The following is a 25,565-nucleotide window of genomic DNA, read 5'->3' as shown; positions in this document are numbered from 1 at the left end:
GCTCTCACGCTTAAGCAGGGCCCAACCAACTGAGCAGAGTTCTTCCTATTGATTTAAGGCCTTCATTTGGACCCTGAATCATTGCACTAAACCTTATCGAAGTGTGTTCAGCATTGCTTCACTGCAGATGAAAGCACGGAGTGATCAAAGAAAATCTGGTTGGCCAGTGGAAGTCAGACATCGGTGCCACATCCGACTGTTGGGGTCCACACACCTTGGTGATGTAATGACTTCAGGAATGGGAAGGTAGACGTAGTGGGTGTTGCATATCCCAATTGTGATGTCACTGTACCCTGCAAATGCACCATGCACCTGCAAGGATTGGGTGATAATCATAGAGCTTGTAAATCTCAAGAATATGTTAATATGCACAAGTACCCACATTCAAATATATATAAACTAATTATAAAGCATGTATAAAAATAGAAATGTGCATGTGTATAGACCTATATCAGTGTGTAATGCCCAGTAGCTGGGCTTGGAGATAGCCATCTTACAAGATAATTTTTGCTTCGCTATTAAGAGATGGAAAGGAACAGGAAAACTAAAACCTTCAGAAATTTTGCCGAAATAGAAAGATATTTAGTGTCTGATATGTCAGTCTACTGCTAATGGAACATGATAACATTAAGGGAAATGATGCCTTCTTCCTTTTCATGCAGAAGGATTTCTACAGGGCACAGGTATAGCCCTGTGTCTTCAGCAAATGATGCCTTCTCCCCCCACCCCTTGTTTCCCCCCTCCCAACAAGCCCATCCTCCATCCCAGGCATTGTTTCTTTACACACACATTGATTAAAGCCATGTAACAAATGTGACATTGGGGGTCCCCTACTCTTTTAATAAGAGATTCCTACAAATGGAAGAAGATTAAAGGAACAAAATAAGTCTTACCGCATTCTGTCCAAGAACAGTGCAGAGGATAGCATCAGAAGCATTCGCACGACATGCTCGAATCATATAGGTGGGATCAATGTATTTAACATCAGCTGGAACTCCTATTGCTTTAAAGTGCATTTTGATCTGTCATAAACATTGGCAAGATTGTCACTACAAGCAAATTTTTTTAAACACAGTCAAACTCTAGGAAGTTGTGATAATCTAAGACCACTATGAATTCTAATTTAACATCAGGAAAACAATTTTACATGAGGGGTTAGAGGTAAAATATGGGGCTTTAATCTTTTAAGATGTAACTTTTAGGGGTTTTATATATAAAATTAGGGAAAGAGATCTCTACTTGGTGGCATGGTCTCTACACAAGCATCTGGGCCAATGGGTGGGCACGCCTGGGTATCTACGGGGCAGAGGCGTCATCTCATGGTGCCCAGTGAGAGGGCATAGGAAACACCACCAAGTAGAGATCTTTTTCCCATAAAATTGATGTCTGTCTTCTCTTATAAAATCACAAAATGTCTTTTCAATCCATTTTCATACATTCAGGCAAGTAGCGCCATCAGAGTCTTCTTCCCCTCCAATAATTTCCCCTACTTCTCTATTCCCCCCTCCCCCCTTTTACCAACAGATTTTGGGACCTAGGTGCCTAGACAATTCTGCGGCTGGTCGCCTAGATCCCAGAAAACCGCCTCAACTATGGTTTATGTGTTCCTACCATTTGGATTTTTTTTCCATTGGCCATGACCAAGAAGTACATTTGAACATGATTGAGGAAACAAATCCAGCTGTATGATGTGGGGAGGGTGGAATCCTCCATGGGCGTCAAGAGTACCAATGATCACAATACCATCATTATTTTGAAAAACAACAACAGCAACAACAACAAACTCAGCCTTATCCCAACTTAATGGGGTCAGCCACATGGATCCAAACAAATTTTTTATGGAAAACTGAGGTCTAAAAAAAAAGAGGAGGGATGGGAAATGAATTGAGAAATGAAGAGACGTGAAAAGAGGGATGAGAAATGAGATGAGAAATGGAAAATGGAAAATGACAAATGAAAGAAGGAAAATAAAAAGAAAATGGAAAATGAAAGAGGCACAGCCCATTATTTTGAAAAACAACATCCCGAAAATTGAAATGGGTGCTTTCCAACTTTTATATTGCATTTCAGTAAAATAATTTCCCCTTTTCTAAACCTTATACAATTTTATATTGGTTTCAACAAATCCCGTAAAATATTTTACAGCAAACGCATGCAACTCTTGCAGAAAATCTATCCATTAGGAAAAGCAAAGTTAGTGAGGTAATCAGCATATTTCTTGTTTTACTTGTTTGCATTTCCTAACTCATGAAAAAGGGTAATCACTTTTTCTCTGTTGAAATAAATTGTTTTCAAAAGGCAACAACCCAAACAAAAATAAGCTGTTGCTTTTGTGTTATTCGTGCTGCACCCAAAAGTGTTAGACAATGAAGCAACCTTACCTGCTGTTGGATATGGACCCCAATATCTTGAAGTACCGCATTCCCAGATGCATCTGTGGCATTTGACTTTTCTAGCAAATCCTGGATTGAAATTAGATGTACTCATTACAATTGATGTGAAAATTTAGTTCAGACTCATAATATCAACTAGCAACACAACAATGATTTAACATAAATTCTTATACAGGCATAAGAAGACTTATTGCTTAAGTTATCTCATTGTTAGGCAAATATATACAAATAAAATCCAACTCAAGTCACTATATAAGCCAGCCATTGTCTAAATGTCAATGCAGTAAGTCAACCAACTGCAAAATGCCTTTCAAATGAAAAGAAGCAGCATAAAGTGTCAACCCAAGGTTATGACTTATTGAAATTTGTATTTTTTGTTGTCCAAAGTCAGATTACTTGTCAATATAAAAGAAAATTAAGTTCAAACAAATTATTGATAGAATCAAGTTTGGATCAGGTTATCGTGCATATACATAAGAAGACTCAACTCAAGTCCAACATCAGGAACAGTTTTTGGAATAAGCCTTTAAGCCTTGAGCAGTACCTTACAAAAGATTCATACAAACTATGTGACATGTTCCTAGCCTTCTATTAGGATTCAGTGAAGCTAGGAGTTACGCTGGCAGGAAGAAGGTAACTGCTAGTTGGGGCAACCTAACTTTTACCATTTCAAACGGTTGAGGACAAGCATTCACATCTCAGAAAGAAATTCATTCTATAAATTATATTTTCAAAACATGTGGGGTTTCTAAAGTCAAGGAATAAGATCATTAGTAAACAAATACTTTCATCTGGCAAAAAAACCACTGATAATGGACACTCCAATATACCAGCACAACTTCTCGCAATAGCAGAATTCACTTACTTGTCCTGCCCCTTCAGCCACACAAATCACCACAGATCCTTTTGTTTTTATCAGATTCTCTAAATGCCGCAAGACACCGAAAGGTCCTTCCAGATTAAAAGGCACCTGCACTTGGATTACTAAGAAACTACCTTCCGAGTAATGGTTATGAGTACGTGTGTGTGTGTGTGCTTGAGAGAGAGAGAGACAAACCTCAGGAATTAAACAGATATCAGTCTGCCCACTAGAGAGCGATGCATGCATGGCTATAAAACCACTGCTTCTTCCCATCAATTTTACCACACCAATACCATGATATGCACTGTGTGCCTGAATGCATCAGAGAGAGATCACTTGAACAAATCTAAGCATAGCTCAAGATCTAAGCACAAAATATGAGAAGAGATTTCAGGTTTCTTGTGCAGTCTTTCAAATAGCAGCTAACTATTAGACAAGGTAATACCATTGCTTACCTCAATATATGCAGAATTGATTGCTCGTTGAGCTTCTTCAACAGCAGTATCAAAACCGAATGTCTTATCCATTAGGAGTATGTCATTGTCAATTGTTTTTGGGACACATACAACAGAAACTCTCATCATTCTCCGGCGGCACTGCATGTAAAGGAAGCCTCATATGAGCCAAGCGATAACCCACATCTATAACTATTATAATGCACAGGCAAGGCCCCATGCCCCCCCCCCCCCCCAAGGATCTGAAAATTCAAGTCCAGAGATATTCATTGTGAAGGACGTAAAAGTAAAAGGACAGCCAGTGAAACCAGAAAGCTTACATTGGAGATTACAAAAAATTATGGATTAGTAACAGCAGCTAAAGTCATTTATTAGGAATGTGTCAGCATTCTGCATTACCATACAGTGGAACATGCTAATTGATCCACAGGTTATGTCCAACTCTTCTACCTCCAAACTCTAAATTCCAACTAAAAGCTCAACTGGAACAATTCAAAAGCAAAAAGTAGTAGGACTCATGATCTAGTAGAAAAGTATTATCAGTACTTATAACCAAGTACTCATCAAGTGTTCGGCTACAACTAAAACCTAGGCTTCTCAGACAGCCCCAACCATACAAGAGTAGAAGTAGAGAAACAGCTCAGCTTCCAAATTTCATTCAGTAACCAAAATCACCATCTACTTGCTTTGGATGTCCCCTAGTCTTTTTATAGGCATGCAAAGAGCTATGAAAATCTTCTAATGTAGTCCTAGGTTTGAATAATCAAACAAGGAGCCAAATAACCAGGATCTGATCTGAAAAGTAGTTTGAGTAGGTCAAAATAAGTGTTTTTGGTTAGGGTTTAATGGGGTCTAGGGTTTGATGGTAGGGTTAGGTCAAGTTGATGTTGGGAAGTCTTCCAGTGAAGGTCTAGTTAAACTTTAACAAGTCTAGGATGGGTAATCAGAATTGGCAACAGGTTTTGGGATTAGGGTTTGGGTTTTGTAAAGAGGGAGATTGGGGAAATCTAGAGTTTAGGATGGTCAAAAGGGGCTGCAACCTGGATTGAGTTTCCCAAGGGGTGAGGAGAGAACGCGATCAAAGTATGGAGGTTTTTTGATGGCTGGATGGGTCTGGCCAGAGTTTAGGTATTGGGAAAATTGAAACAAACAAAGGGGAATCTAGGGTTGGGTGTATGGAAGGTTAGAAGAAGAAAGGTTGGGGGTTGGTAATGGTTCAACTTACTATTGTTGCAGAATTGCTTGGACAGCAGCTAACTTGAAAGAAGAACCTTGAAGGAAAAAAAAACAAACAGAACTTGAACTTGAAAGTAGAGCTTCAAAAGAACCACCCGGGCTTCACACCGCAAGATGTTGATTGAATCAAACACCAATCCCACCAGTCTTGATTACACACAAGACAATCTTCAGCAATGAAGAACAAGTTGCACAGCAGCAACTTAAAGAGAGATTTTTCAAAATTCAGAGGTGAACCCCCCCCCCCCCATTTTACTTTATTTATAATGGCCAAAGGCCTAACACCTATTCAGCCTAGGAGAAGGAAAGATTCCCCTAGCCGATTCCTATTACATATCCAACAGAAAATAAAAGGTCATGTGACTTTTAAGTAGTTACATGACTCTAATCTAGCCTGGCCAATTCTGTCATGTGACCACTTAAAAAGGTCACATGACTACTAAAAAAAACAAAAACAAATTTAAAATAAAAGGGGTAATGTGACCACTTAAGTAGTCACATGACTATTACATAAAAAAGTAAACTAAGTATGAAACTACTAACTACTAGCACTTAAACTACTTGGACAGCTTTGACTTCTTCTCCTTCTTTTGAACATAAGTCTTCAAACCTGCATCATCTTCCCCTACCAATTGCTTAATTACATTAAGATGTGCTCAAAACCTACCAGAAAACAAAATCTATTCAGTAACCAAACCTAAACAAGTTAAAAAAAATAAATTCTTAATCTTACCTTCAAATTTAGAACCTATAGCTATTTTCATTCCAATTACAAATTTAGATACTAAATGAGTGCTTAACGCCTCAATAATACAAAAGACAACATATAAGATAAGCTCTGAATCAGACTGGCTAAGAGATCAACTTCCCAGAAATTAGAAATCCCACCAAAGAGAGAAATCTATCCCCTCACAGCCTGACCGCCTGTCAGTAAATTGGACATAATATTCTCGAAATAAGTTGGTTATAAGATCTTGGTCTCATTAAAAAGTTGACTGAATAGGCTTCCAAACAACACCAGAGTAACATTAAATGGACTAGTTTCGACCTTCACAAAATCACACTATATGTCCATGCTCTAAACAGGAGGTTAGCATTGTTGACTCTCATGTGTTCCCCGTTCTGCTCATCAACTTGGGTGGGTTCCTCACGGGAGAGCTGGTTGCTGCCATGGACACATCAAAGCAGGTTAGGGAGGCCTATAAGAATAGTCAGCTTAGCATTTGAGGATGCAATGTAGAACACAAAATAGAGAATCTCATTTGGGCACTGAGCAGAAAATCAGAGCTTATCTCAGTTATTCCATTTCAGACATTTCGTTCATCCTGCATATCTCTCTGTTTCTCTCACTCCCAAACCACCAACCGCAAATCATAGGGCAGCCATGGTTGTTGACATAAGAGGTGGAAAATGGAGCAGCTATGATTTCCGAGGGAGGAAAAAAAAAAGTGAAAACCCCCTCATGAAATAATTTAATATGCTAAAGATTTTTCCAGTCAAATAAAATTTGAGAGTGCTAACATCCTCCTTAATGTGGATTGCGGGGGTATTTTTTGGTAAAATTAAGTATAATAGGTTGGGGCACGGAACGGAAAATTCTTTTGTAGGCTGTGTTGAATTTGGGTCACTGTCTCATTGTCGCAAAACCGGAGTTAGCATCAACATGAAATTCTGCTATGATTATAATTGAAAATTATTAAAATGTTGTTTGGCACCATTTTGACCCTGTAGATATGCTTGATTTACAGTTGCAACACAAACTTGACAGGTTTTTCAATATTCAGTAGAAGGTACTTGGAACTGAATGAGAACTGTACAATGAAACACATAAGAGTCAGAAACACATCTATAAATATATTCAGCAATGTAATATTGAGATGGCAAAACCAAAGAAAAATTATCACCGTACCTGCAGGTGCTTCACCTAATCATTTTCTGAGCAGAAAAAGCATCTGAGGGTATTTCAGTATTTAAACCTACTCACCCTGTGTATTTTCATACATGATACATATCCCTAGATACTTCCTCCCCCCATGTGAAATGATCGGGTGAGCTAGCTACATCACCCGCAGGTGACCTAATTGCTGCCCAAAAACAAAATAAAATATAAATGAAGGCGGCTTTCCTTTTGCACCTATAACAATAAATATGGGATTCAGGTCCAAGGTGCGAGTCTTAGATAAAATCATAGAAACATACAGAATAATTATTTTAGTATTTCTAGCTCTCAAGATGTACTAGGGGTATACTGATTCAAATGACAACATTGAAATATAGTAAATGTATGTAAAAGCCCAAAATGTATTTGTGTTCATTCCGAAACAGCAACACAAATAGATCTAGAGTACCTCATTGTGTATTGCATTTGCTCCTGCATGAGTGCCATTTCCACCGAGAATGAAAAGCATATCAATCCCTCTGGCCTAAAGTACTCAGTTAGCATATGTAGTGACTCACACACTCTAGTTGCAAATTTGAAGAGAGAATACAAATATTTACCCAGCAACATAAAATCTGCTAACTAGAAAAAAAATATTATACCTGTATGCTATCTACAATGTCACTGATATTACCACCCCCACGAGAAACACCCAGCAAACTTCCACCAGCAAGATTAATGTTTTGAACAACATTACGAGAAAGCTGAAATATCAAAATAACAGTTTCATGATTATGAACCAAAATTATAATGAGAAATATAATATGTCAAGGGCTCAAGGTGGGAGCTCTCACCGGTATTTCAGGTAAGCCCCGATCAAAGAAACCATGATAACCAAATGGGATCCCAATAATCTTCTTAACCCCATAGAGCTCAAGAGTAAAAACTATCTGCACTAGCATGAAAGGTATGAGAATTCCTTTTTTTTTTAATTTTTTAGTGTGTGTGTGTATGGAGGTGGGAAAAGAAAAAGGAAGACAAAATAAAAGTCCATAGATCAGAAGCCTCCGCAAGTATGACTGGATTAATTAAGGTCATTTGTTGACCAGGTTAAAAGCTCACTATCAGTATTTTTAACCACTAATATGTAGTTGTTCCTTTAGAAGGAAAAGAATATTTCACCATCCAAAAGAAAATAGGAAAAATGAATGGTTGCAAGCATATGTAATGTAGACCAGTCACAAGTGATAACCAGTCCACAAGAGGATTGCAAACTTCAGGTCCAGCAACAGTAAATACTTTGATCGGTTCTCAGATTTGCAGGAAATTTCTGAACAATAAAATTGAAGGAAGAAATTGAAGAAGGGAAGAAGAACAGAGGGTAGTCTCCAAGGTTTAAAGTATCGGTATCTAATGTAAGGCTGGACCAAGATTCAAGAAGGACTGAGCCCCAGCCAGGATCTTCTTGAACAAAGTTTAATGCTGATTTGGTCTTCAAAAAACTGGGCAACAATTGATGAACTTTTAGCAGATCACACAATGAAATCAAATGAAATAGAAACAAAGAAGGATAGGATTGGATTGAGTATCCCACTTTCTCTGGGGTCTCTCACCCACTCACAGGTACAGGCATCTCACCCTTCCCCACTGCATCTCACGGCCTTCTTGGATTCAAAGTACTCCACGCAAGCTGTCATGGGCCCACCCAAATCTGGGTAGATACCTCCTCTTTAGTCTTAAAGAGTGATGTATGTGTATGATGAATCATACTTGAGTTTTTTGATTTGGCTAATTGCTACTATCATGGAAATCTTCTGAATTGATTTGTTGCTGACTCAATTTCCCTACTGTTGCTGTTAACTGAAGAAACCAGTCGAGAAGAAGAAGAAGGGTTTGCAATCGATTTGCTGCTGCTGTTGCATCTTGTAATCAATTAATTAGTCTCTTGTTGGTTGAAGATGAATTGATTAGTTAGTCTCTTGTCGGTTGAAGACTCTCTCTCAGAGTTATCTTCTTCTTCCTCACAGGTTCTGGTTGGTTGCTCAGGTTGTCACATTACTAATCCAGCCAACTACTTACAATAGAATAATAAGATGAAAATAAATTGCCAAGGACTACTCCACGACCTGAACTGCTGACTGGACAGATCAGATAAGATTCGAGGTTCAGTAAACCTAGACAATTAAACTAGTATTGAACCAGAAAATTAGTTCACAAGTTAATCGAACTAACCAACCCAAACAAAACCAATTCTGCATTAGGAGCGAGTTCAATGCATGGTGGACATATGGTTGATGTGTCACTTAAAATTCAATAATTAATCAATCCAAAGGGTACACAGTTGGAAAAGCCACATCACCCCCATGCGGATACAACCAAATGGTGCACCAGCCAAACCTTGCTTGACAGGATGAACAGTTCCATTTATAGATTATGATGACTATGTGTTCACCAACCTGTCTAATGACATCATTAAGGCCAGGACAGAGCCCCCCACAAGTGACAATTCCAGCTTTTACGTTCTCAGGTTCAAAGTATATCTGCTTCCGTGGTCCTGCACGATGCACCCTAAGTAATATGAAAATTGTTAGTCAAGTGGAAGATTTAAGATTCCACATAAGATATCTAATAGATGGTATGCTACTCAATTAGATAAGACACAAAAGTGCAAACAAAACAAAAACGCACACTGCTGTGAGTTTTTTTATTTTTTTTTTGGCCCTTTCATGTATGTTATACATAGCATTGTTGCTGTATTTTCCTGACTTTTACTTGGGGCCATATATGTTGTCTTCCTTTCATCTTTTGGGTCTTTTTTGAGGGGCTTTCACTTTAGGTGTGGCTTCTGCTGACATTTATCCTGTTATCACCCTCCCCTACTAGCGCCTTTAGGGAGTTCACATTTTTGCTTGCTCCTTCTGGCTATTAGATAAACTTCCATTATTGGGAGGAAAGTTGAGACCAAAAAAAATTTAAAAAGGCCCTGAAAGATACAAATTTTCTTACTGCAATTAATTTAAGGGGAAGGGATCAGGCTGGATGGAAGGGCTTCCAGCTTCCCTTGTTTTTTTTGCCATGAGACAGTGTCTAATCTGCCTACAATCTGTGTGGAGATGTTCCAGTAATCATGGATTGATTTTCCACACAATCTAACATCTTTTTGTGCCAGGATAATGCTCCGGAAATTGTTTGAAACAATCAACTCTATTTGAAATCCAGGGACCATTTGAAAAAGAAAAAAAGCTCCATATATCGTGGGTCATAAGTTGATATAGGCCACAAATCTGAAATTTGGCCTATCAAGAGAGTTCCCCTTCTATCCAACAGTCAAATTCCAAGTTACTAGTCCACAAGGCAAACAATGGGCCATGTAGCCAGAATCCCTTCCAGCTGTGCAGTAGCTGGATTCCTTTTCCGTAATATAAACATAATATATGCCTTTCATTTAGATCAAGACACCATCATTAAGAAGAAAACTGACATTTAGGATGATACTTTTTGGGCGTTGATACTGTATCTTGGGTTCAAAGTCAGCCCTCGTCAGATTAATCCCCAACCTGCCACCCACCTCTAAAGCTTGCCTCAGAATGATAAAAGAGGGGGGGGGGGGGAGGAATGATCTGAAAGGAAAAGCAAAAAGGAAAAATACTACCATTGCTCCACCCAACTGCAATTAGGATCAATGCACTCAGCTCCAGCGGAAGTCGGTGAAGAATATTTTATAACCTGAAAGATTGAACAATTGATAATATCATATAGAATATTTTGATCCATGATACAGATATCTTTCTATGATGGACATTAGATTTAGGTCACCTGAGAAAAAACACACAACTAAGAGATATTTCCTGAACCGAGCATTCCCAATAAGAACCAAAATTACAAAATCAATTCCATTAATAGAACATATAGGCATTCCCAATAAGCACCAAAATTACAAAATCAATTCCATTAATAGAACATATAGTGCTACTTGCAGTAGCAACGTCCAAGCAAGAAAAACAAGAACTCAATTAAAATAAAAAGGCTGGTTTAGTACATGGATTGGAGAGAAGACAAATTTAACTATTCAAGACATTGAACCAACCATGGTTCAAGATTTCGCGAAATATCGCTGATATATCGGGATATTTCGGAAATCTAGACAGTACCGAGACGAAATGGTAAGGCAAAATGGAAAAAGTTCATATTCCGGTGATATTTTGTGATATTTCGGTGATATTTCGTGATATTTCTTGTGAGTCTTGCACTCTTGTGAGTTGTGAACTTGTGACTTTGTGTATTGACTATTGAGTAATGAGTATTGACTATTGAGTATTGAACTATTGACTATTATGGAGTTTATGAGTTGTGAGTTATGAGTTATTTTTGTTTCATTACTTTGTTTAAATTTCTTATATGTCTTTTAGTACCTAATCAATGTGTATTTAACTATTTATACATCAAGGTTGGTGACCGTATACTGTCAATCAAGGGTGCAAACCCAAAACACCACTTTGAGTTCATTTTTTTTGCAATATAAAGGTTTAAATGTGTTTATTTAGCTTAAATAAGGGTGTGCATGAAGTATTAGGCCTTAATATGGCCAAAACCCACCGAGATGGAGTGCCGAAATATGGCAGAAAAAATACCATATTTTGGTATATTTTGGATATTTCGTCCATTTCGACTAGCCCAAGATACCGAGATATTGCGAGATTTTAAATTATGGAACCAACAACAGTGGATGGCAACAATACATACTATACAAACAGTATTCACTATGAGAAGAGCACTGATGCAGTTGCAGTAGACATTAATCCCGAATGGATGTCTATGTATAAGTTTAGAAGGCCTCCAAGGAGCAGTTGGCAGTCCAATGGGGCTGAATTGACCTTCGGGCAGTTATATTGCAGGTTGGGGCCTTTATTTTTTTTTACATTTTATAATGAAGCAGAGCTCTAGAAAATCAGAACCAAGAAAATGTAGAGAGAAGATGGAGAAGAAGAATGGAGAAAAGGGACAGGAGAGAAAGCTATGATCGAATTGATCAGCCTCCTGCCCCATCAATTTATTTATAGATGTAACTTACAATCAGAAAATCCAATTACAAGTAGGAATCATAATAAAACTAAGACTTAGAGACTTAATCTAATTACAAGGACACCAAATTATAGAATCTCGATTAGAACTAGGAATAGTCAAATCGAGATTCTCCCAATGCTACTCGATACTTTAACACATTTCATTGTAATGGGCCTAATTTCTAATCTTGTAAAGTGGGGATAAAGTTAGTACACGGAATTTGTAGTTATGTGTTTGAATTACATTAGAATACTTAATATCTGGATAGAGTTTTGTTGTGAATTTATTTACTTTATTGGGTGTAATAGAGTTATTAGGAGTCCTTTTATGAGTCAATTTAGGAATGTTCGAAGTTCTTTATGTATATAATACACCCCCATCAATTAAGGATGATTTGAGTAAAGGATATGAGTTTTCTTAATAGTTTTGGTGCTATTGAGCAATGCATACAAGATTGGTATCCCGTATCCCATACCTGATTTCTTCTCTTTTCTTTTATTTTCTTCTTCTCGCTTCTTCCTCCCTAGTAGATCGATCTCATATCTTTTCCATCCCCTTCTATCGATCTGATTTCTTCCCTTAACAACACAGTTACTTCCTTTATCTGAGATCTGATCATAGATTTGATCATTGGGCCTGCTTGCATTTGAGATCCTTAATCTGGATTTTCAGATTGCATTAATTCGTATCAGAGCCAAATATGGCCATTAATACCATGGATCCTACCCTCTTGTTTGTTGTCCGCCACCAACTTAAACTTGTGCAAGAGAATTTATGAACAGCTGAAGCAAATATTGAAAAAACTCAGCAACAATATAAAGAATTTAAGAATCAATTGTCGATCACATGCGATCATATGGGATCTTCAGTTGATTAGTTGATCTTAGTCATTGAACAATGGGAGGAAGAATTAGATGACGAACCACCAACGATGAAAGATATAGTAGCTTCAATTATCATTGAAAAATTATCCATGGAGGAGCATTAACTTGTTGATCTTTTGATTAAACCAGTCGAATTGTGCTTCCACATTGTGACTTTAACAACGGATTCCTTATCGTTGATTTCATACCGTTGGATAGTTGTATGATCATTGGTTTTGTCGGGTCAAGGAGAGTGGTTGTTGATAATGTGTCAAAGATTCTACCATTCTACAAAACTTGAGGACGAGTTTTATTGAACCAAGGGGAAATTGATGTAGTTGCATAAGACATTAATCCCATATAGATGCCTATGTGAAGTATAGAAGGCCCCTAAGAAGCAGTTGGCAGTCTAATGGGCTGAAATTGACCTTTGGGTGTTATATTATAGGTTGAGCCTTTTATTTTTTTTTTGGGTTTCATTGTAATAGGCCTAATTTATAAGCCCATAAAGTGGGGATAAAGTTAGTACACGGTATTAGTAGTTAAGTATTTAAGTTAGACTAGAATACTTAATAGTCAGATAGAGTTCTGGTTTGAGTTTATTTACTTTACTGAGTGTGTAATAATTAGGTGTCCATTTAAGAGGCTCTGAGCATAGTACTAAATCTCGCCGAGATTTCAGCGAGATTTCGGTAATTTCGGCCAGGCTGAGACGAGATGCTAGGTCGAATTAAAAAAATGCAACATCTCAGTCAAGATTTCGGTGAGATGTCAAAATCTTGGCTGTGTGTAGCATCTCGCCGAAATTTTGGCCAGATGTTACAAACCCATGCTATAAAAAACCAATATCTTGTGACAATTTGACCGAGAGCTCTTTGGTGACTTACATTTCGACTGTTTGTGCTGTTTTGTGCAATTTACTTGGCAACTGTTGAGGACTATACTCGTTTCTTCTCCCAGACTATGATGTGGCATTCTTTTATCCTACAGTCAGAGGACAATGCACGTCGGCTCCATCGGACAATGAGTGGGATTGTTCCTTACGACGCAATAATTATTATTACTAGACACTTATAGTAGGAAAGTGTATTGACATCCAAATTATGTACTTAATTCTATGACTGATTTGACTCTATGTTTGTATGATTTACTCGTTTAACTGACCTATTATGTCTTCTAGTACTTAGACAATGTGTAAGTATACATTAGGATTCGACCGTATACTGCCAATTAAGGGTGCAAATCCAAAACACCACTTTGGGTGACTATTTTTGCAATATGAACATTTACATATGTTCATACAGCCTAAAACAAGGTTTCCATGAAGTATTAGGCCATAATTTGATCTAAAACCCACCAAAACAGCAAACCAAAATTTCGCCGAAATCTCAGTATCTTGGAAATTTTGGCCAGGTTGAAATGGCCCTCCGAGACAAGATTTAATACCATGCTTATGAGTCAATTTAGGAATTTTAGAAAATCTTTATATACGTAATACAAAGACTTTCTAAAATTTACTTTATAGTTAGATAGAGTTCTGATTAGGAGTATGTTTATGAGTCTAGGAGGGTGGTTTGAGTTTATCTACTTTATAGTTATATAGAGTTCTGGTTTGAGTTTTCTTTTTTGGTTGAGAAAGTCTTTATATACGTAATACAACCCCATCAATTAAGGATGATTTGAATAAAGAACATGAGTTTTTTTTTAAGAGTTTTGATGTTGTTGAGCAGTGCACGGGATTGGTATCCTATGTCTGATTTCTTCTCTTCTCGTCTTGTCTCTTCTTCCTCCCAAGCAGATCGATCTAATCTCTTTGCCTTCCCCATACATCGATCTGATTTCTTCCCTTAACAACACAGTTGCTTCCTTTATTTCAGATTTAATCACGGATTTGGTCATTGGGCCTGCTTGCATCAAGTACATAGTAAGAAACCAGTCACCACCCTTTGGCAAGCTCATCTGCAATGAAGTTGCTTGTCCAAGGCTTCCATTGAATGAGATGTTCATCATAAAAGCAAGGAAACAGGCTCACTAAGTAAATAATGTACCTAACTATTACTTAAATAACTAATATCTATTTAATTGAGTTGTCCAATTGGGTTTTCCCATTTTCCATTTTTACCCCTCATAATTTACTGATTTTGACCCAAACAAGATATTTATGTGAATCTATCAGTTAGTTGAGCAAGAAGTGAATAAGAATTTGGTGCCTCATGGCCCTCATTGAGTCACTTGAGCCTGAATCCTTAGCTGCACTTACACCTAATATGAAGGGAAACCCTAACCTACAAAAAACACATAGAACTCCATAGTAGTGAAAATGAAATCACCCCATCATTCTTAAGTGCTTTGACATTATAAAGTGAACTTTGCAACACAATGAAGCCAATTTTCATCAATGAGACAAAAAAGAGTAGGTCTAACAGAATTCTACAGCTAGTAAATAAAACATACAAGGGCACAAACCTTTAAAAGTGTCCTATCATCGTCATTAATATATTCATTTTTTCTATCTTCAGGCATAGTGGCACCATCCAAAACTCGAGAACCTCTATGACAAGCAAAATAGTAGCAATTATTATATTGACCAGAATAGAAGCTGAAGTGAGAAAAATAACAGGAACCATTTTCAGTATCAGAATTCATCAGACAAATGTGCGCATTATGGATTTGAGTCAAAAGGGAAGAGCAGCCCTCGGTTCCAATTAGGAAGAAAACAGAAACTAACCACCCCCACCCCCCCCCAAAAAAAAAAAATCTTGTGATCGTAACCTATATCCATTTCATTCAAGCATCTAATTCACCTGCTTTTAAGAGAAAATGTAGTTGGGATGGGCTTTGCATCAAAAACATCCCTCAAATGCGGCAAATTGAACCTCTTTTCAAATTCCATTTGATAATGTTCTTTCCAATCCGGATCACTAAAATCAATCCCTGGGTTCACAACAGAAGCTCTAACAGCCCTAAATATGCAACGACTCCTTTTCATATGCCTTTGGGATCTTCCAATTCGTGAACGATTAAAGCCCAAGTAAGGATCATCTCCCCTTGAGAGGCAATCACGCTTCTCCAGATTGACAAGGGCAACTCCATTGATAGAAGAAACAAAGGCCATCTGTAAATGGCTGAAAGCTATATCAGTTCAATAAGAGGAGGGTCAGTGAACAACCTGCAGTAAAGGAAGAATTAAAATACCGAATTTAGAATAAGAACAAAAAATGCTGAACTCCTAAATTATTAAAAGCTCCAATGACGAGTTAAAATTTGTCTATGACATTATTCAACTATTTCATACTAAAATGTCAAAAAAAAATGGAAATTAAAACACCATTGATGCTGTACTGTGGATTTCTATCGATCAAATAACGCAGAGAAATCCAATGTAATGCAAATCATTTTCATGTATCTTTGAATTATAGATCCGATAAAACGTAATGAGGATCTTCTCCTGTTCCAAAAGCTAATGAGACTCAAGATCCCGAGAAAAAAATAAAAATAAATAAACAAAATTTCAATTCAAAACAGAGAAAGATTAGTAAACCGCCTTCAGATAGTAAGATTGGTTAAGAATGAAGGTAGGAAAACCAGAACTTACCAGTGAAGAAGAATCTATAGACCAAATGCGTTCGCGATTGATCGAAGTCGAACAGAGATCGTTTTCGAGCTCCGAAGCTCTCGGTTTGTGACTTGTCCGTTCGCGCCGTTGGGGTGTTTAACTTTTTAACACGTTGAACATAGCTGTATAGTATAAAATAGTAGAAACTAGAAAGCAGAAACCCGTTTTGATCTGATAAACGGTTGGGGCCACTTCGGAGTTCAGACTTAGAGTTGGTGGTTCTTTTCTAACCAGTTTTAGACATTTTTTAGGCCCAAGAATCTTATCCAATTCTAACCCGTCCGGAGCTTGGTTTGTGTCCATACAAATTTTTCTTTTTGCCAGTTGGGTTGGGCCAAACAACAGCCCAATACTCGACATGGGACTTGGACTCTTGGAGCATGGTTTGACCAAATTGGAAAGTGGCAATATAGAGGAGGGGTACATGTATTGCCGTATTGGTGTGGTGGAACTAGGGCTGTAAACGGATCGGATTCGGCTCTGATAGTGTTATCTGCATCTGCATCCGATTAGCTATCGGACGGATTCAGATAGTGCTAAATGGATACGGACACAGATACGGATCGGATATTTTATCCGTTTACATGTAAATATAGCTTTTCGGATAGCTATAGCTTATCCGTATCCGCATTCGTTTAGTTTTCGAATGGATTTGGATAGTGCTAAACGGATACGGAAACGGATTTTGACTATTCATTTACACCCCTAGTTGGAACCAACAATGAAGCAAGGATTTATTTTTTATTTTTTGCGGGAAAAGAAAGATGTCTAGTCATGTGGCCCTTGTGCCCAGATATAGGAGCATGCAAAATTATCATCTCACCCATGTGAAATAAAAAATCACATCCATATTGATGCCCTTACTTGCCTTCTTGTTGGCCCCTACGTTAATGACGGGGCCACACAACCATGTAACGATTTCGAAGGAAAAATTCTATTGTAATAAAAAATTTTCTGTTTTGGGTAAAACCATTGTAATCAAAATGGTGAATTAAGAAATTGTAACATTGCTTATTTTGTTCTTTCAAGATATGGGAAGGGTATTGTGCCCGGTCATGCATGGTGCACAAACTTGCACAAAATCATTGGATTGAGGATGAGAGACTACGGTGCACCATTCTTAATTCCATTTAATGGTTGTGTGCATGATCGTGCACATACGTAATTGTGCACACACTTGTTCCAAATATTGCTCAACCTAGCTTTTAGGAGCAAGCATGTTGCCCACCAATTTTACATGGCAACCAGGATCGGCTGTTGCAGCTTTTCATACAGTACAATAAAACCCAAATTGATAAGATTTACCCAATCATCAGAGACGAGTCAAGGCAATGAATTCTACCACTTTAGGAAGGATAAAATATCCTTATAGTAATTCTACCAAAAAAATATATATATCCTTATAGTAAAGTACCATGCATTGAATTTTAGGGGTAGATTTCCTTCAACCATAGTGAAGGAGAACTCTTTCATCACGGGCACCCTAACTCATTAAAGCCTTCTATAAAACCCCAATAATTAAAGGTGCTGCTGCATCATCAATTTACTCATTTGAAATTTTAGGTGGAAAAAAGCTCCACTAGGTGTACCCAGTGCACAAGACTCCTGCCATTGTAGGGTATGGGAAGAGTCATAATGTACACAGTCTTATCTTTGCAAAGAGGTTGTTTCCATACTCAATCTATGATCACTTAATCACAATGGAGTAACTTTACCATTGCACCAAGGCTTGCCCTCTAAAAAAGCTCTACTATGTAGCAAAAAAATTAATAATAAGCAAGCTCAGTCTTACATGGTCCATATAGGAAAGTACCCTAATATTTGGTACATGGTAATTCAATTGAGGCCCAAATTTTATTGCTAGATAGATAATAAAATCCCATGCTCATACTTGGTCGTGTAGCCCCTGCACTAGCACGAAGGCCAATGAGAAATGCACATAGAGGCATTGGCTTGTAACGGATTTTTTATTTCATTGGGGGCTGAATGATCTTTTCGTGTGCACAAGAAACATGCCCCGAGGTTTTCTTCATAGTCTGTTTCTCCAATCATAAATGCTAGTTTTGAGAACATAGGGCCTTGTTTCACATTCCCTGTTTATATACTGAAGAATTGTTGTTGTTTAGTAGCTTCTTTTTTTTAACCCCATGTACACTTGGTAAAATAATCTTATTTGGATGGTGAAAGGAACAATTAAAGATGATGGTTGTTATCAAATACTGGTAAGGTCATAAGGAATAGGGTCAGGGAAAGAGAGAGATTTGAAAAGAAGAGGGAAGAAGCAACCCAAGCATTTGGACCCACTGTCCATCTTAATTCTAGAATTTTCCATCCGCCGGACCCCCACAGGTTTAGAACTCTACTTATAGAGGAGAACCGTTTGTCAAGAAGCCAAGTAATCTCTCAAAGCTGATGAAGTAATGCTTCTGTACTCTCATCTCTGTCAAACCTTCTCTACATAAGAATCATTTACACCTTTTGAATCTCCCAAAGCTCCTTTTAGATTAAATTCATCTGTTCTCTTGTGAACCTGTTTCTCCTCTCTTTTTCCCTTTCTCCTGATTCTCCCTATTCTTGGCCTCTTTAGGCATCCGGGCTCTTGTCTCTCTCTCTTCACTCAAAATTTGTCCTCAGCTTCTTCGATCAAATTTCCACTTTTGAATCCATTTATTTTCTGTTCTTACAGTACCTGGTCCTCTAGTTTCCTCAAGTTTCAAGCTCTTCCCATCAAAATATCCTTTAATCTAATTCAGGCATGTATTCTGTTCTCCATTAGACTCTTCTCCAGAGGTCTCAGAAGCTCTGAAATTGAATTTCTATACTCCTCTTGCTTCTTTTGTAATTTTTTCCCTTTTCTGTTTCTTTCAAAACTATCTTCTTTTCCAAATAACAAATCCATGGCCACTACAGTCACATTAACATCACCCTGCGATGCCAACCTTTCCCGGAGCTTGGCATACGCAGGTGAAAATACCCATATCCGTGATGCCTCGTTTTCTTCTTACCTCAGTAGCACGGAAGAGACTTTCATACTGAAACTTGCTGAGATGACTCGGAATCCATCTCCCACCATTGCTGGAGCAGAAGAACCGCCGTCTCATTACCAAATAAGCTTAGGAAGAAAGAATAAGAGGGATGGTGAAATCAGTGTATTCGGTGCTGAAAGATACTTCAATGGCGGAATGGATGATGACACACCACGAATTGTCGAGAAGATTGCAGCGAAGGAGCAGCATCAGAGAGATGAGCGTCCCGATCTCCAATTCGTTAAACGCAAAATCAAGTACGGCACTCCGAGTACGTGTTCAGAAGTGAGTGGAAACAGCCAGAGTGCATTACTGCCAAGTTTCTTGAGAGACCAATCTCCAAATAAGCAGAACAGGTTACAATCTAAGAGATTTTTTGTCAATTTCGGTTGCAATTGCTCTTGTGCCGATAAGAAATCGATCGATGTCGAAGAAAAAGTCGGTGAAGGTAGAATTTCGAGAAATTGCAAGAGCAATGTCGATTATGGAGGGTTTTATGGCAAAGAGATGATCATAAAGGAACCCAATAAAACCCATCAAGCTCCAATTGATCTGGTTGGAATTCGAGTCAAACAAAACCAGTTCAAAGAAGACATGCTCTGCGAAAAGTTCAATAAGCTGCGTTTCTCTGTGGTGGAAATGGAGGAAGAAGAAGAGAAGACCAGGGAATCACTGGATGTATTTGGGTCTCCAATTAGAGACCTGAAATTGAATCAGGAGAGAGGATTGGATATGTTGCCTTGGAATGGAATTTCCAAAATCAAGGACAACCCAGCAACATCTGGCAATTGTGGAAATCGAATCTACGACGACCTAGACATGGAGAGCGATGCGAGTTCGGATTTGTTCGAGATCGAGTCTCTCTCAGGAAATACTAATCGATGTCTCACTCGACAGGCATCGGATGGCATGTCAAGCTGCGTGACATCAACATATTACGAGCCAAGCGAAGCGAGCATCGACTGGAGCGTCGTCACCGCCAGCGCTGCAAATTTCTCAACTGTTTCGGATCATGACGAGAGAGGGTCAGTTTCATCAGCTCTTAAAATTCCCAATTTGATCTCAAATACAACCACCAACGCCGCCACCACCACCACCACCACTACCAAAACCACCATGACCCAGACAAGAACAACCTCAACCTCAGCCAAGGAATGGAAACCCAGTATCTTATCAGGTTGCAGGAACCACAAAGCAGTGAAGGTAGCAGCTGATGCATACAAGATGTCTGAGAAAGGATCAAACCCAAACACAAGGAGGCGTGGAGGCTTGTCTGATCCTTTGGTGCCAATCGCAAGGTTTCAAGCCGAGACCAAAGCCATCGATTCTGAGTCTACCAATCAAAACTGGGGAGCTTTCACCACACGGTCACTCCCCCAATCGAAATTGGCACATGCTTCACATTTGCTTTACATGCCTTAAGCACATGCTGCAATGGCTCAGGGTCAGGCCTGCGACGAAATTTGTCTTTAGTCATTGTAATAATTTAATTTCATGCTTTCTTCAGCTTTGTATGTTTTGAATTTGATACAAAACACAGAGTATCTGACCTGCTTGTTCATCAATGGATCTGGAATTCTTGATCATTCAAGGTTTTAACAGTGCACTAATGAACATAAAAACAAATGAAGAAAGGACCCAATTTCTCAACATCCATGGTAAAGAGAATATCTCTTCGTCTACTCCATTTGATGGTCTGGTTGTACTGAATAAGATTATTTTCGAATCATGAACAATAGGAGATGAGAGTTAATGATGAACCCAGTGTCAATTATAATGTCACATCACCATAGGTCTTGGGTGAAGGATAACTTAACCCTAGAAAAGAGAAGTGAAGTACAATATTTTCCCTAATCCCTACCATATTTTCTACAAAATTCTAAGGAGACAATCTTACTTAAGTCGCGGTGAAGGAGGAATTCATTTATCAATGGTCATAACTGGTAGGATAGTTGCCGAGGAATAGTGAAGGGGTAATTCGAACCTCCAATAAATAGGCGGAGAATAATAATAACTTATTCTTCCTTTTTTTTTAAACGAAACTTAAAAGAATACAATAAAACCCTTCAGATAAAATGGTGTAGAAAAGAGAAAAAAGACCACAAAAAGTACAAGTGAATTGGGAGATCACAAAAAATTATAATACCTTGGGGTATCGGACATCCCAGCAAACTCTAGCACAAGCATCAAGATTACTCTAGATTTCAAAGAAAATAAAATCCCATATGATCCATTTTTTCAAGTTTCTCTCCATCCAAATATAGTAAATTGATGCACAAAAATTGATCTTTCCCACTACATCACAGCTTGACTCTAGAATCTTGGATGTTTCCTTCAACATGGGTGAAAGAAAAATTTCTCCAAAATCTACTTTAATAAGCTTTCAAGTCACAATTATTATTGTTGGTATTAGTTGGGATTTATGAACAGCTGATCCAGAAATAATACTTGTTACTAGGATTCACCTGCAAAGGAGGGGAAACACAGGATTTCATGTTTTCTATGCTCATGATTCAAAATTTTGTCCTTTGTTCTAAGATGAAGGTGGAAGCTTTCACTCTGATCAGGGTTTCTCTTTGATGATGAGAGTGACCAAGGAATGTTTTTTGGAATGACACGCTCATCTCATGGCAATCACACATACATCCAAATGGGTTAGGGTTTAGGTAGATCAATTCAATGGATAACTACCAATCTTAAAACCCTGAGGTGGATACCATGGTTGCATATCATTTTCATGGCAACAGTAATCTGGGTTGGGAATGTGGTAGACAATGACCACATTAGATTGGAGAGAAGTCAATCAAGTAGTGTAAGGCTAATTATAAGTGCATAATCATGTTTTTCTGTATATTTAAAGGATAAGAACTCATCATTGAACAAAAATAAAAAACATAATCAAATTATTTGGTGTAGAAACAGAAATCTATTCACGATGCAGAAAATACACGGAAAAAAAATAAATCACACAACCTAACGATATACGTGGTTCAAAAATATATCTACGTCCACGGAGAGATGAGAGCAATTACATTGGCAACGGAGAAAAAAGTTACTAGCTCTCTTTCTCACCCTTCTTGGTGATTACAATGAATTCCTTGTAACCCTAATGACCCCATTGCAAGACCGGATCATGTCCTTGTATAAGTATTGTCCACGGCCTTCCAAGGCCACTCACTTGGAAATATGGAATCCACTCCTCCTATGGATCCCACATTGGATTCCATGTGACTGACTCTGGAGGGCCTTGGACGGTACTTGTACAAGGACATGATCCTTAATCCCTTATTGCTACCAATTAAAAGGGAAAACAAAGAGTTACAATTTCTGAATCTATCGTATGATCCAAATTATAGAATACAAGACATCAACCTTCAACAAAAAGGAGATACACGTTAGATTGGAGTGAACCATAAGCATTTTCTCATTAATTCTAAGCATAAATCAAGGGAAAATGTCTTCCACACCACCACACTAGCCTGCACACATGATTTTTTTTTTTGTTGACACATTCTACTGCCACTAGACTAGTCTGCCCTTTCATATGATTTTTTTTCCCGACATAGTCTCTCCTCCATCCTCTCCTACCCTTTACTCGAAGAATTGTTGTCACTCCAGCTCATTGATTTGCTTTGGGATTCTTGCTAAGTTGATAGGGATTGAGTTCCCTGTCCAGTGTGTAGCATACTCTCTGTGCCTCTCTCCTTTCACAATAGGATGTGGATATATCATTTCATTAGGAGGATAGAGGCACTAACTAGGGATGTAAATGGATATCCGAAAATCCAAATCTGATCCGCATCCGTATCCGTTTAGACACATCAATATTTGTTTAGAGATATCCGAAAAAAAAATCCGAATGCTTAATAATAAAAAATTAAGTAAATAATGATCTTAAGGGTTTTTGAAGATTCAATAGGTTCTAGAATATGAAGAAAAGAGAATCATGATCTAAAAGATATGGATTGAGAGTGAATTGTATCCATTAGGGGGAGGAAGGTCCGGGTTACACAAGGCAGAGATGTAAACGGAATGTCGACAATCTGAATTCGATCCGTATTCAAATCCATTTGAATCCGTTTAGAGGTATCCATCCGTATTCGGCATGGGAATATCCAAATCCGATCATATCCGATCTGTATCCGAATCGAATTCGATCCGTTTACATCCCTAGCGCTAACATATGCTATGCATCCTGACAACATTATTTTCCCGTTAAATATAATTCACAAAATTTGTCAATGACAAGAGTAATTCCCACCGTTGGAATGTCACCTTCAGAGGCTTGATCATATAGGACAAATGTTCTCTATACTCAGAGCGATTTATGCATCTAGACACATGGTGGTGGGCAAAATGACCGTCCCACCCCCTCTGAATGGCCGAAACAAAATTGACAGCCAACAATAAGAGGAAACCAAAACTATTAAATCATTTGACCTAAAAGTGTTCCTCTTAAAATGAAATCTTAGGTGGCTAAAGCAGGAGATAAATGCTCCCATGTGCTTGACAATATCAAAGGGTACTACTACTGAAAAGGGAAGGTAGGTGAACCCATAAATGAAATTAAAAGAAAGAGACCAAACAGATCTAATCTAGCTACTAGGAGATGGGACTTGAGAAATAGATATGTAGTTAATGACTTATGAGCAACTCTACATATATCCAGAGTGTGAACCTGTGGAAGTGTGGAACCAGGTCTGGTTCTATCATGGACCACATGGATCGAAATGTTGCCCATCTACGACATTCCATCTTGTGTTCTAAGGAAGAAAATGGCTTTACGTGGGGAGAGGATGAACCTTGAAAGAAAACTATGTACCCAAGGAAAGAAAATGACCCAAAAAGAATAAACAGAAAAGACGTGTGTGGCAGAGGAAAATCCTATCGTTTTCTTGGCCTAACATCACTATATCCAAAAGAAAAGGCACAGCGCATGTCTGTCTGACACAGACACCCAGGAAATCTCTTGGCTCCTTTGAGCTCCCTGTCCTTGTTAAGAGGAAGCATCCAGGGGACAAGGCCAAATGATTTTAAAAAGTTCTATCTTAGGGATTTGGTTTAGTTGCAAGACACTGTCATGGACATTGATCCGATTGTGTTTGATATGCATTCTTGGAATGGATCTTTATCTTCTCAGGTTCCCTGTCTGGTATAATTCGTCCGGTTCCTTTCATAGGGGGTGAAAATGATCACCTTACACCTTGCCCAAACACACTATCCGGGTGGGATCCACCCCCTCTTATTAGAGGCACTAGGGAACTGTACCAGCAAAAAACCTGAGAGGATAATTTTCCTCTTGGAATGCATTCTAGGTCAATTTTGCATTTTTTTTTATCGTCCGAGAATGCGAAATCGACTTAGAATATATACAAAACACAGCCCGAGTCTGATGTAGTCCAAAAATATGATAAACATGCAGCCTACTTAATGAGTAATTAAAGAAGGGAGTGTTGAATGATACCTCTAAATGTGCATTTAGAACTTGACATCTTCTTTTAATTGTCCTTTACTTATTCTCAAAAGATTTTTAAAATAAAAACATAAAAGAGTTATCAAAAATAAGTTGAACGTGACATATCATTATGTCATTATCAAAATGTGTCATTGTTATGCATATTTTTCAAGTACACATATAAAATGACACTATTATTATCGTTGAAAAAAATATATCAATAAGAAAATTATGAATTTTCTTGTGATAATTTTCAATAATATTCTTAAGAAAAGAACAATAAACCTTCAGTTCTCAAAACTTAAAAATTTTAAAAAAAATTTCTTTCACCCATGGTGATCTCATAATTACTCTCACTATTATACAAATGTCCAAATTACCGTTGGCACAACTCAAGGAGTCCCTTGACCACGCGAATTCAATCCAGCTATTCCATTTACTAACGAGGCGCTATCATCAACACATTTAAGCATGTGGATATCAGGCTTTCTCCTTTCCTAGATGCTCCTCTTTCATTTCATGTGCAAACTGGTTGGTCATATTTCAAACATCAAGATGTAGTGGATTAGCAAAAATTCTTAGTGGAAGACAAATGTAACAGTGGATTAATGAATTACGTCCAATATCCCTGAGTCTCTCTCTCTCCCACCCCTTATGGATCATTCCCCCTACTCTCCCCATCCCACCCTCACAGCCACTAGATTCATGAAAGCGGT

At 38.1% G+C, this 25,565-nt stretch overlaps 2 protein-coding genes across 2 annotated transcripts; one reads left to right on the top strand and one right to left on the bottom strand.

Annotated features, from left to right (window-relative positions):
• Positions 1-94: 94 nt before the first annotated feature.
• On the bottom strand, positions 95-16,420 carry LOC122653474 (ATP-dependent 6-phosphofructokinase 5, chloroplastic-like). Its single transcript, XM_043847318.1, has 14 exons — positions 16,296-16,420; positions 15,557-15,901; positions 15,219-15,303; positions 10,478-10,551; positions 9,282-9,393; positions 7,680-7,775; positions 7,488-7,589; positions 7,295-7,369; positions 3,711-3,851; positions 3,451-3,567; positions 3,259-3,363; positions 2,382-2,462; positions 894-1,022; positions 95-312 (listed from the first exon to the last, which is right to left on the bottom strand). Exons 2-14 carry the CDS (start codon positions 15,865-15,867, stop codon positions 145-147), a joined length of 1,596 nt encoding a protein of 531 aa, XP_043703253.1. The 5' UTR covers positions 15,868-15,901; positions 16,296-16,420; the 3' UTR covers positions 95-144.
• A 2,822-nt stretch (positions 16,421-19,242) lies between these two features.
• Positions 19,243-20,978, top strand: LOC122653475 (protein PHYTOCHROME KINASE SUBSTRATE 1-like). The gene has a single exon (XM_043847319.1). It carries the CDS (start codon positions 19,266-19,268, stop codon positions 20,814-20,816), a length of 1,551 nt encoding a protein of 516 aa, XP_043703254.1. The 5' UTR covers positions 19,243-19,265; the 3' UTR covers positions 20,817-20,978.
• The last annotated feature ends 4,587 nt before the right edge of the window (positions 20,979-25,565 follow it).

This window comes from Telopea speciosissima, chromosome 3 (genome assembly GCF_018873765.1).
Source record: "Telopea speciosissima isolate NSW1024214 ecotype Mountain lineage chromosome 3, Tspe_v1, whole genome shotgun sequence".
NCBI lineage: Eukaryota > Viridiplantae > Streptophyta > Magnoliopsida > Proteales > Proteaceae > Telopea > Telopea speciosissima.
This window is presented reverse-complemented; position numbering and strand designations above follow the sequence as displayed.

What these genes read in the sequence shown, in the direction of transcription:
- LOC122653474 (XM_043847318.1), bottom strand. Translation starts at nt 15,867, where the DNA reads ATGGCCTTTGTTTCTTCTATCAATGGAGTTGCCCTTGTCAATCTGGAG. An exon ending in TGCAGTTGGGTGGAGCAATG is followed by an intron (nt 9,394 to 10,477) that starts GTAGTATTTTTC and finishes CATATTACTTAG; the next exon opens with GGTGCATCGTGCAGGACCAC. An exon ending in ACATTGTAGATAGCATACAG is followed by an intron (nt 7,370 to 7,487) that starts GTATAATATTTT and finishes TGAGTACTTTAG; the next exon opens with GCCAGAGGGATTGATATGCT.
- LOC122653475 (XM_043847319.1), top strand. Translation starts at nt 19,266, where the DNA reads ATGGCCACTACAGTCACATTAACATCACCCTGCGATGCCAACCTTTCC.